This window comes from Mustela nigripes, chromosome 1 (assembly GCF_022355385.1).
Source record: "Mustela nigripes isolate SB6536 chromosome 1, MUSNIG.SB6536, whole genome shotgun sequence".
Taxonomy (NCBI): domain Eukaryota; kingdom Metazoa; phylum Chordata; class Mammalia; order Carnivora; family Mustelidae; genus Mustela; species Mustela nigripes.
The window spans coordinates 50099910-50112529 of NC_081557.1; the positions used below are offsets into that span (position 1 = coordinate 50099910).

General features: G+C 43.9%; 1 protein-coding gene across 7 annotated transcripts in view; it reads right to left on the reverse strand.

The window, feature by feature from the left end:
- Positions 1 to 3431: 3431 nt before the first annotated feature.
- Positions 3432 to 12620, reverse strand: part of P4HA3 (prolyl 4-hydroxylase subunit alpha 3) — a 40862-nt gene continuing 31673 nt past the window's right edge. For 3 of the 7 annotated variants that reach the window (XM_059410579.1, XM_059410573.1, XM_059410619.1), the window contains 4 exons: positions 11848 to 11910; positions 8336 to 8404; positions 6825 to 6921; positions 5854 to 6017 (listed from right to left, as the gene is read on the reverse strand). In XM_059410579.1, the coding sequence (XP_059266562.1) occupies positions 5947 to 6017; positions 6825 to 6921; positions 8336 to 8404; positions 11848 to 11910 (300 nt within the window). In that variant the 3' untranslated portion in view covers positions 5854 to 5946. Of the gene's footprint in view, positions 6018 to 6824; positions 6922 to 8335; positions 8405 to 11847; positions 11911 to 12620 lie in introns of those variants that run through there. The other 4 variants (XM_059410628.1, XM_059410589.1, XM_059410609.1 and 1 more) reach the window with 4 other exon arrangements.

Genomic DNA, 12620 nt, shown 5'->3' on the forward strand with positions numbered 1-12620 from the left:
AGTAAAGAGGCAGTGGAGCAGTCCAAGTAAAAGGCAAAGGTATACTTAACGAGGACAGTGGCTGCAGGGATGAGAGAAGTGGAAAGGCTCATTATCCTGGAGGTGAAATGAACAAGACAGAAACTCATTTGGACAGTGAGATGCCAAGGACTCTTCAGTTGAATTCAGGGGTATGTCATCAGAACTGGAGGTAGGGAGTTAGAAGTTCAGGACTTGAACAAGGGAAGAACAAAGAGAGAATCTACAACAGGAGTAGAGAAAGCAAAAGACAGTCACACTCTCCTCTGCAGGAATGGAGTTTTTGAGCCAACTCTTCTGCCTCAGCTGGCTGCCCCACAAGTGGCCAGAATCAACACATTCTCAGCCTGGATACAGGGCTCAGAAAGTTATGTAAACTCAAGAGACTGCCTTATTCCCAGAGCTGGTTTTCCTCTCGCAGCAGTTTGCTAGAAAACTCTAGCCTGTAGCCAGGCGAAACCTTGGAAACAGAGACTAGCCAAATGGCTGGCCTCTTCCATATGGGGGAAGTAACTGCTGCCCTCCTGCCCCATAAGGTGATAGGCGGATGAACAAGAGGTATAATGGTCGTTACTTTATGCACCATCTGAAAAGTGGCAAACATTAAAAAAACACAGAGATAGTAGTTATCTATGGGGCTCTCAATCTGAGCCATGCCCTCAAACCCTTAGAACTTCATTCCTTTGAAATCACTGATTTCATCAGGGGTGACCCACTTCTTATGCAAATATGCCCCTGGCAAGGACAGAGGGACCCTCTGCTATTCAGACCTTAGAGGGAATAGGCCAATCAAGCACTTTCTGGAAATGATCAAGTGACCAAGGGAAGGAATAGAAGTGGCAGATGTGGCAGCTCTCTTTCCAAAAGGGGAGAAAACTGTGGAGATCCCAAGGTGAGGAAGAAAGAAAAGTTCAGAGAGAAAGTTGGTTAGAAGCAGCTGGTCGGGGGGAAACTACATGCTGCAGACCCCAGCTCTTCTTCTAGCTGTGTGAATTTACAGAAGTCTTTTTCTGAGCCTCCTTTTTCTCCTTTGCCAAAAGGGATAATTGTTGTAAGACAAGGGAGATAAAAGAGCTGGCACAGAGGACTACAAATGTTTGTCTCCTCCCCCTAGCTTTGAACTGATTTCAGTGTTTTGCTAAGTGTACAGTAGTCTGCCTGCAAATGTCCCTTCTCCCCACTGGAACCCCTTTTGCCTTCTCCCAGCTTAAGCAGCCAAGTGCCCCTGACAGGAGATTCTTTGAATCGTTCCATGAAAGGGCCGTTTGTGCTGACTGCCCTTGGCACTGCTGGACAAGGACCCCACAGGATTAACGCCCTCTCACTTCCTTCTCCCAGATAGCTCTCCCTGCCCCCTCATGTGTAAAAGTGAAGTGATAGCTGCTTCCTGCCCTCCATCAGCACACATCCTCTTTCCATTGTGTTCCTGGGGGCCCAGTGTGGAAGCCTCTCTGCCCACGCTAGCCATAGGGTCCTGCCCTTTCTGCCAGCTCCCATGATGCTTAGGGTAACACCACACAGCTTTCCACTTGATTATATCCAATTAGCTATTCTTACATTTGCTTGTATGCTAACTTTGCCTCAAGTGCAGCAAACAGGCCTCCTCATTGTCTTGGATTCTCCTGGAACACGTAGTATGGAGTTCTTCACGCAATAGGTGTTCACTGTAGCTCTGTGGAATTGAGGTGATTCATTTCTGGAGTCAACAAATACCTGTATCTGATAGGACTCCTAACCATTAGGCATTAGAGGCAGAAAGGATAGACCTCTCAACACCTGGGAAGGTGTTGGAGACTCCTCAAAAATTACTGACTCCAAAGATATTACTGCCAATAGAAGCAAACAAGAGCAAAGTAACATTAGTGCAGGCAACAGAGGGCTAGTTCAGATCTTTGGAGACAGATTTGGATTTGAATTCTGTTTCCGCCACTTTATAGCTATGTAACCTCAGGCACGTTCTCTGCCTCAGCTTCTTCTCTTCTGCAGAATGGAGATACCTGTCCCTATCTCACTGTAAGCACTGAAGGAGACAAGTACACCTAAGTTCTTAGCCCAGCGCCTGGCCTACAGTGCATGGCCAGATTGTGGTCACTAGTGATAATGATAATAGTCTTTTACTTTAAAGTAGATTCTCTGGAGTGAGACTTGTTGGAGTGATACAACAGCCCACTTGGACAAGGCTGTTAGAAAAAAGACTGAAGAAAAGTGCAAGAAAGAAAGAAAATTACAAACAAGCAGTGTTCCAGACCACAGTCAGTCTTATCCTGAATTAGCTACCTACCCACTAAGCACTGTTGGGGCCCAAAAGCATACAACTTTCTAGCAGGACTAGTCAGAGTTTCTGAGGGCATGGAGGCTGGTGCAAATATAAAAGAATAAGGCCTTTCCACTCTGCAGTGTGGTACAATGGAGGGACGTACTGTTGATAACCACTGAATGGAAAGAGCATTGGTGAAGGAGACAGACCAGGCCTCAGGCCAGGCTCTCCTATGTAACCCCTGGCAAGCCACTAAGCCACTAACCATTCCAGACCTTGCTTTCCATAATGCCTGCTCTTCTTTAAAGTCTTAAAGATTTTATTTATTTGACAGACGGAGATCACAAGTAGGCAGAGAGGCAGGCAGAGAGAGAGGAAGGGAAGCAGGCTCGACACGGGGCTCGATCTCAGGACCCTGGGATCATGACCCGAGCCGAAGGCAGAGGCTTTAATCCACTGAGTCACCCAGGCACCCCATAAATAAAATCTTTTAAAAAAGAAAGAAAACTGACAGACTGACCAGAATTAAGGTGGTACTATTCATAGCTCTAGGGACAGGCATTCCCCCTGTTTGCACAGCTCTGCCCTTCCTCCCAAGCTTCTCCACACCCTCAGCATCTTTAAGACTTGGTCAGTCTCTCCTTCCCATAAAGCCTCTGAGGAGCTTCTCAGTGCTATGTCCCTGTTTCCACCTGTGACTATACTGTCTTATGATGATTTGAGGATCTGGGCAGGGTCAACATCTAATTCTCTCCATCCCTGGTGCCTGCAAGGGCTTGGCACTGAGTCAGCACCTTGGCTATGTGTTTTGGATAAACAAATGAGGCTATCCCAAGCCACAGCGATCCCTTTAGCTCTGGACTGCAGCATTCAATAATTCCTCTCTTACTGCATGCAATTTTTTCACATTGTGCTTAACTTCCATTTAACACTGGATGCATTTGCCTCATCTCCCTACTGACCATCAGCTCCCAGGAACTGCATCCTACACCTCTCAACACCTCTATAGCAATGCCTCGGCCTAAGCCTGCCCCTAGGAAATGCTCAGTAAGCACTTATTGGCGACAGTTCTTGGGCCTCAGTCACCTGATCAGGATGTGTGATAATGGCCACATGTCAGACAATGCAGAAGTAGTGGTTCAAAGCACAAGGATCGGACAGAGCCAGACTGTGGGACTTGAGCAAGCTACTTAACTGCTCCTCTGCCTCCATATCTATAAAATGGGCATAAGACTGTATCAACCTCATAGGGTTGGGATGAACATTAAATCATTAATACATATAAGCCCTTAGAAGAGTGCCCCTAGAATGGTAAACTTCCCAAGTTTACTGTTGCTGCTATTAGCTGAGACCGACCCTGCAATTTGGAGAAGGCCCAGCTCTGATGTCTGCAGCAGTAAAGAAGGGGAGCTGTGTTGCTCAGACAGTAGCTTTTTGTTTCAGACCCAGTCCTCTGGAGCCTCAGTCCTCTGGAGCCTCAGTATGTGACTGAGAGTAGCAGACCATGCCACTCTGGCACATTCATTATTTTGGGCTGTAGGCACTTGAAAAACAGCAAATGCAGGGAGTGGCTTTCTCTGAACTCCCCTTATCTGCATAAAGACAGATCCTCCAAAAGGAAGCCAGTTGTCATAAATTTCCTCCCTGGAGATTTGCGGATTTCTGCAACTGAGAAAGATGAACTCTTATCACAGAACTCTTATCACAGAAGACTCCAAGTAGACACCACACCTAGACAGACTTCATCACAAACTATCATACTTCTCACCTATGTTCATAAACTTGTTTTTCTCTTGTTAATCTTTTATTACAGAGGCCTCAGCTAAGAATACAGAACGGTAGGGGTAAAATTCCCTCCCCTGCATGACAAAATTGCATCATTTAGTGAGAGGATTCCCAGAATCTTGACACACTCAGCAGAAATACTGAAGATGTGACCAGGTGCTCATTGAGGCCCTGGAGGAAGCTGGATATTGGCACATCAGAACCCTTTCCTTAGGGGCCACAAGCTCTGGGAGGCAGAAATGCTGAAATGCATGGTGCAGGGACAGGGCAGAGACAACACAGCATCCAACCACCCAGTCCTTTAACTGTGTGCCTTTGTGAGTGAGACACATACTCCGCCCCTGTTGGGGAATCTGAGCCAAGTTGCCGGGAATGTGCTCAAGTGCACAAGTGCTCAAACATTACAGTCACTTATCAATACAGCCTTAGCTCATGCAAGTCCTGCCGGGAAATGCTTCTCCTCATTAGACTCTACCTGTAAAAATTCTACCAGTCCTCCAAAGTGTAGCTCAAAAGATGCCTTTTTATTCATTTATCCAAAAATATTTGCTGAATGCCTACTTATTTGAACCAGACCTCCTTCTGGGGATACCAAGAGGAAGAAGGAGTACAGAATCTAATGCAGGCAGCCAGGCAAAGAAACAAATACTGAAATTCAGTGCAATGGGGCTATTATAGAAGCATGGACAAAGTATAGTGGGTCCTTAAAGCACTCACCCTGCAGGAAGGACAACTGTCCACAAATGACTAGAGTAATTTCAACTTGAGAAATGTGTAATGAAGAAAATAAAATCAGGGGCGCCTGGGTGGCTCAGTGGGTTAAGCCGCTGCCTTCGGCTCAGGTCATGATCTCAGGGTCCTGGGATCAAGTCCCGCATCGGGCTCTCTGCTCAGCAGGGAGCCTGCTTCCCTCTCTCTCTGCCTGCCTCTCCGTCTACTTGTGATTTCTCTCTGTCAAATAAATAAAATCTTAAAAAAAAAAGAAAAGAAAAGAAAATCAGGTAACATGAAAGAATATTGCTGGCGGGTTGGATGATCAGGGAAGAGAGGTCTGAAGCAACATTGAGCCCAGAGTGGGATAATGAAAAGAGCTTGGGCATGGGGGGAATATAAGGGAGCAGCAAATGCAAAGACCTGAAAGGTGGGAATGATGCTGATGGCGATGAGCACAGTGGCTGTAGGAATAGAAAGAATGTCATGTGTCTGGAATATAATGAGAGGGGAATGGTGAGAGGTGAGCCAAGTTGAAATTATAGCATAAATTTAGAAAAATACAGTTTCACATATATATATACATATTACTCAATGTTATCCTCTAAGAATACTCTTGGTTGTGAAAAATGATTTATAAATGTTTTTAATGGCTGTAATTAAAAATCATCATATAAAAAAAGAAAGTTTCATTCTGCTTGAAAAAAAATCCTATGAGGTACACCCTACAGAGACAGTCAGTCCCAGCTCAGTCTTCAAGAGAAGTCAGTGGGGAGGGCAGAAAGCCATGGAAGTTAGGCTAGCCCCCTCCTTCAGGTGTCCTCATTGCCACTTCTGCGCTGCTGTAGTCAAGGCTCAAAGTGGCAAAAACTCCATTGATCAAACCCCAGGGACCGTTGCTATATTCCGTTTCCATCATAGAGTGTCTGAGTCCCCAAAACTTCTCCCTCTGGCCTCAACCCCTTCTTTGTATTGCCCATCTACTCTGACTGATGGTTTGAGAAGAATTCTCAGATATTCCCTGGTACAGACCACCTCCTTTTGTAAGAAACAAGCAATGCTGACAAGGTCCTCTTCCAGAAGGTAGCTCTCCTTTCTCCTCTCCTAGGCATGCCTTTGGCTTCTGGCTTTTCTGGAAAGTCACAGGACTCCACCAGCTTCTCTCTGCCAACATTTTAGTCTTTAGGGCTTGAGCTGCAGGGTCTGCGGAATTCCTGTCCATACTCATGTATCCACTTGTTGGCCACTGGGAGAGAATGGGGAAGAAGAAGAGAACAGGCTCAACAGAGCAGACAACAAGCAGCAATGCTCACTCACAGGGTCAGGGGAAAGGGTCACTTACATTTGGCACCCTGGGCAACTCACTTGCCTCACGCTAGTCCCAGCCCTACAACAGTTTACAAGATGGTGCTTCTAGCACAGAGAAATAGCAAAGGGGATATTGTCCCCTAGAAAAAGTCTCTGACAGGTCCTGTCTCCTACAGACTAATTTTCAAAACTTGGGTACTAAGGTCTCTCACTCTTCATACTACATATGTAGCTCCTAAAAGTCTACCCTCCCCATGGTGCAATGAGAAAAAAGCAGTGGCTTCTGTTGGCAATATCCATCTCAGCATGAGAGTCTGTGATCAACTTCTTTTTCTGTCTTAACTAAGTGCTTTTGGACACATATATGACATAAATACATCTGCTGGTTATTTATTTCTCTTCTTTGTTTGACCATCTCCTCAAGGGGAGGCACTAAATGGGACACATAGTGGCTTGATAGTTCTCTCCCTGGGTTAGAGGACTGGAGCGCAGGTCCATTTTCCTCCTCAGCTGTGCTCAGAAATCAAGGCCTATCTGATCAGGTCAATAAACTTTCATTGACACCTGCTCTGTTAGAGCTTCCCATTCTGTGGGGGGCAACTAAGCCAAATTTGATCATCTCAATATTAAGTAGCACATAATGAAGTTTCTGGAATGACAGGGCTATACTATTTTCCATCCATCTCCTATTTGACTTTACTCTGAACCCCTCCCCCATTCTCATGCCCAGAAAGGCAGGCCTTACCCCACTTATCTCCCACCAGGACAGGACAACCAGCATGAAGTGTGTCACCATCCTCTTCACCACTCCTATGCAGATTCCACCAAAACAGTGCTGCATTCTGAAAACAAAAGAGCCCACCCCAGAGAGGGTCAGCCCAGAATTTTAATCCTTCAGAAGTACATGACTATGACTAAAGACAAATGCATGCATTTCATTAAATGAGAAAGCTATCCATGCAGATTGGGGACAAAGCATGCATAACATGGCACAAAATGGCATAAGTTGCCATTCTCCCATGAATGCATCATTTATTGAGGGCCTACTCTCCTCTAGGCCCTAAGGATACAAAGACAAATCATATCCACTTCTGTTCTCAGGGGCCCACAGTCTTCTAGGAAGATAGACATAAAAACAGAGCAGGACAGGACAGTGTGGCAAGTGGCAGGAGAGAGGTGAACACGTGATGTCATTGGATCCCAGAGGAGAGGCCCTCAGCAAAAATCGCAAAGTGGAATAAACTATTCCTTATACAAATAAGAACTTAATTCACATGCTTAAGCATCCTCAGGCACTTACTAATAACACCCCCAGGAAGCAGGCTTTATCATACTCCCAACTTTACCAGCAAGGAAGTTGAGGCTTCAGGGCTTTAAGTAATGCAGCTAAGAAGGCGCAAAGTCAAAACTCAAACCCAGGTGTTTTGACAAATCCTGTATGTCCTTTTTCCTCCTATGCACGGCTTCCCCCGCCCCCACCCCCACAACTGCTACAGACTTAGTTTAACCTTGGCCATTAGAAGCAGTCAAAGCCCAAGGTAAGGAAGAGCCTTCCAGGAGGCACTGACAGCTTCTGCATTCCCAAGTTTAAATTCCCTGAGAATTCCTAGATCCCTGCATTTACTTAGGCAATGTTTATGATGTGCCCGGCCCTGTGCTAAGTGCTTCATAGGCACAGTTTCATTTCTATATCTTCATTTCATTCCTGAATTAGGTAAAGGCTTTGAGAGAGCTTGATGGGTCTCAAATTGGGGGGAAATGAAACCTCTTTATCACACAGCCCTCCTCTGTGCCTCACATGACCTCACAGCTCTTTCTGCAAGGAAAGAATGTTGTTACTGCCTGTTAACTTCTCTGTGAGCCCCTGGAGGACAAGAACCATGAGTCTTCCTCTCCCTCAGTGTTTTCAGACCTCAATGTTTACTGAATGAATGCCTGAGGGGACCAGTTGTTCTAGAGGATCCAAGGGTCACTAAAAGAGAGTTCTTACCTTTGAGGAGTTCTATCATAATAGAGAAGGCATACATGTAATCATCTCCTTGTAATATAAATAGTGATAAAATTTTAAAAATAGAAGCACAAGTAAAGTGTGGTCATCTAAACTGAGGAATTATCTTTGATTTTGAGAATCAGGTGGAAAATATCTTTGTATTCTTCCTCCCAGGAAGAAGCTTGCAAGCACAAACAGCACGGAAGCTCAGGTGTTAGTTCTGCACTCTTACAACCACCATATGCAGGGACCAGACCCCCACTCACCTTGACCACAGGCACGCTAAAGTTGGCATAGATGAAGGCAGTGGCTCCTCCAGCTTCCACGGAGCTCAGCTACAATGCCAAAGATCCAGCATTGAAATAGCCCCTGACTATCCAACCCTGCCTAATTTGACATCTGATCTCATTTCTGCATTGAATCCTACCTGTGTTCCCCTATCTAGTTCCAGGAGAAATACTTGTTGAAAGATGATCACTCCAATTTAGGAATTAAGGGAGCCTACTCCATGGCATCAATGTTTGCCTATAGGGCCACAAGAGGACAGCCTTTAGGAACTATTCCTTTCTTTATCCTTCTAGCTAATATCCTTATTGAGGGCTACAGTAGGTCAAATTGAGTAGGTCAATTTGAGACCCTCAGGAAGAAATCCAGTTTATATCACAACCCAAGACACACACACCCCCCCAAGTACAAGTTTCATAAGACATTCTTACTACACAAGATACCCTTCATTATTTTCCATATTATTTTATTCTATTCTAGTTCAAATTTCTTAAATGCAGGCCACATCCACTAAATTAATTTCACAGCCCACTAATGGATCATGTCTGTGGCTTACAGAGCACTGTTTATATTACAATTAGTTTTCAAAGTTGGCCTTGTAGGAACCACGGATTGTAGCTTTGGCATGTTTCCCAGACCAGTCATTCCACTCTAGGTAACCTCAGCTAAGGAGTTTCACCACTGGTACATTCTAGAATTTTAGATATGTTCTCTTAATATGAAGGGTTTTTTTCTGATTTTCAAAGAAATATATTTAAAAAAATATGGGAAAATACAAATATTGTTCATCATATCGAGAAAAAAGGCATTGTTGTAATTTATATACTAATAAAGGGCATTTATTCAGCACTGCCTATATGCTAGACATTCTACTAAGTCCTTAGAGGTATATTATCTTACTTATTCATCACAACAGTCCTTTAAGTTAGAATCATCACTGTTACAGTTCACATTTTACAGAGAGGAAACTGAGTCTTAGGAGAGATTAAGTACTTAACAAAACGTCACATCACTCTTCTGTGACTGAGCCCGATTTGAACCGAGCCAATGCTAACTAGACTCCCTGCTCACAATCTTTATGCTGTACCCTTGAACATTCAGGTTATTTCCAAAAGCTTGCTATTATTAGTAACTCTTAGTGAGTAAAATCTTTTTTTTTCCTTCATTTTACACTGTTCTCATAAGAAAGAGTCTGGACGATCAGTATTACTGAGTCAAGAGTGTATGCATACATTAAATACTTTTGATACATAATGCTAAGTTATTTTCTCACCAGCAGTGCAGCATGACAGAGCCAGTCTTATCTCACCCTGTCTATCAGAACGTTTGTGGATCCCACCACATTCACGTGGTAGGAGTTAGGAGGTTGGCACTTGGTAGAGGAAGCGGAACTGACATGGTGATTCAGAACCTGGAAGTAGCAGTGGTGATTTTTTGCATTTCATGGCTTCCCCTGTAGTCCCTTGGGAAGGTTGATGACAGCAACAGTTTGCTCCTTGTGTTCAGGTAACTAACAGGGACGATTCCATTCTAACCACTGTTGTCAGCAACTATGGGTGTAAGCAAGATCCACAGGGGGAGCCTGCACTTTCCTGCATTCCTTTACATGTGGTTTTGCAGTGTGGCAGGAAGGAATGACTTATGAAACAAATTAAAAAGAGAATCGGACCTGTGTGCTATGAAGCCCCTGGGCAGGATTGTGAGATCAGTGGAGTAGAAGTAAACCTTTCACTCTTTTGTACTGGCGCTGATCTTATCTCCAATTTGAACAAAAAATTACTAACTTGATTTCAGCTCAGTCCTCTGCCCATCTTATAGATTATTTTCTCCCTACAGTATTACTCTTAGATTCTCCAAAAACCTTAATGTTTGCCATTAGAAATGTTTGTAACGGTCTTTACCTCAATCTGAAAATGAAAGAACTGGGATAAACTAGAACTTCCTAGGCCTCTCGATGCCAATGGCCCTTTAAGGAGTCCTATACCTGCTGGTGGGATGCAATGATCAAAACCTAGTGGATAAAACTTTACAGGGTGATGTCCCTTTAAATTATCTTATCAGATTCTCATAACAACCCAATGAGGAGGTGCAGGACAAGAAAACAAGCTCAAAGAAATTGAAGTGTTTTGTGCTGGAGCCGCATATTAAGTGGCAGAACCAGAATTAGGCCAACTAACCCTAAGTATATTCCATTCCACTATCACAAATGCTTATCCTCAAATGTACATACACACACACGTGTGTATACTCACCTCCGTCCACATACACACACTTGCATTTTGCCATTTAAAATTGCAGGGCTCTTGTCCATGCTACCCTTACCATAGTAACTGGGCCTTGGTAACCAGGGAACCAGTGGTAGGAGATATTAGGGAGGTAAAGAAAAGAAAGATACTGGCCCCTACATGTCCTTTTCTTTGCTTGATACCAATATTCTTCACTGCCTGTGACTTCCCATGCTGTCTTGAGTCATCAGACAGAGATGCAACCAGCTGCTGATATAGGACATGCCCCCTACCTGGAGAGCTGACGTCCCTCTATGCCTGATCAGAACATCCAGAATGACCACCTGAGGCCAGATACCACTGGAAGTGGCAGCCTTCTGGTTCGGCAAGAAGTATAAAACCAAGTCACAGGAAGAACTACAATGGGATCACCAGCATTATAGACCATAAAGCATGGCCAGCATTATAGACCATAAAGCTGCACTGTGGAGACAACACAGCACTGAGGAAGGAAGGAATGCTATTCCCATACTGAGAAAAGAGATTAGGGGTATGCTATTCTAATAAGCCTGAAAGCAGGACTTCTGGTGTTACGTAGAGCCCGTCTATTAACAGTTAACAGTTAACAGTCACACATACACCTCTTATAATTTAAGTGACAGATGACTGAAATTATGACTGGCCCATAAAGAATGAAGTAAACCTATGTGATCTGCGAGGAAGTGAGTAGGTGAGATAACAGCAACTAGGTTCAATTCCTAGGATCAGGTCAGAAATTAGGAGAGGAAGCCAGTTTATTTGTTAAGGGGGTATAATGCAAATTTTATGGGGAAATAGGAGAGAGAATTTTAACTACACTAAAACAGCAACACTTACTGAATTTCTCCGTAGACATCCCTGTTTTCCCTCCTGCAATCTTAGCTCTCTCCTTTGTGCGACCTCAAAGAGAGAGAGACTCACATCCCCTTCCTGTGTTGGTCAGGCCCTAAGAACTCCAGGCCTCAGTGTAACTCTACTTCCCATCCTAATCACTGCCTATGACAAGTTCATATTTAAGTCTATGCACTGTAAGCTCTTAGAGAGCAGGATATCTGACTTCTATTTATCTCCTATAGGGCCTAATAATAATGCTGTATGAAAGTCACAAATCTCAGAGATTTTTGTGGTGTATCAGGTAAAATCAGTGTCTGCTATTGCTTTGAAAACCGTAAAATAAAAGCAGTATAGTCATTAAATAAGAAACTCTAATCATCCAAAGCAAGACTCACATAGATCATAAATGTTGCAACTCGGTTCCCAGACTTCATTCTGTACAGGGGGCTGGTTGGCGACTGAGACAAAAGTAGAACATATCATTATTTTATGCAGATGGCACCACAGTGATAGTCAGGATTCCAACATAATACAGGGAGAAAAATGGGGAGGTCACAGATGGGAGATAGCCTTGAGCCATACCCTTGCTGGCAGGTGTTCACTTACCTTTTATTCTTTTACTAATTTATTAGATACTCATTTAAGTGAATTGTATACAGTTGCTCCTTGATTAAGATGGGTTTAAACTGTGCAGGTCCATTTGTATGCAGGTTTTTTTCCAATGAGTACTGTAAATGTGTTCTCCTTGTGATTTTCTTAGTAACATTTTCTTTTATCTAGCTTACCTTATTGTAAGATTACCATATACTAAACATACACAAAATATGTTAATCAATACATGTTTATGTTATTGATAAGGCTTTTAGTCAACAGTAGGCTATGAGTAGTTAAATTTTGGGGAGTCAAAAGTTATATATTAAATTCTTGACTGTGCAAGGGGTTGGCTCATGTTGTTCAAGGGTCAACTATACCAATCAAACAGAATGGTTTGTCAGGGCCGCCTGGGTGGCTCACAGGGTTAAGCCTCTGCCTTCGGCTCAGGTCATGATATCAGGGTCCTGGGATGGAGCCCCACATCAGGCTCTCGGCTTGGCGGGGAATCTGCTTCCCCCTCTCTGCCTGCCTACTTGTGATCTCTCACTCTCTCTCTGTGAAATAAATAAAATCT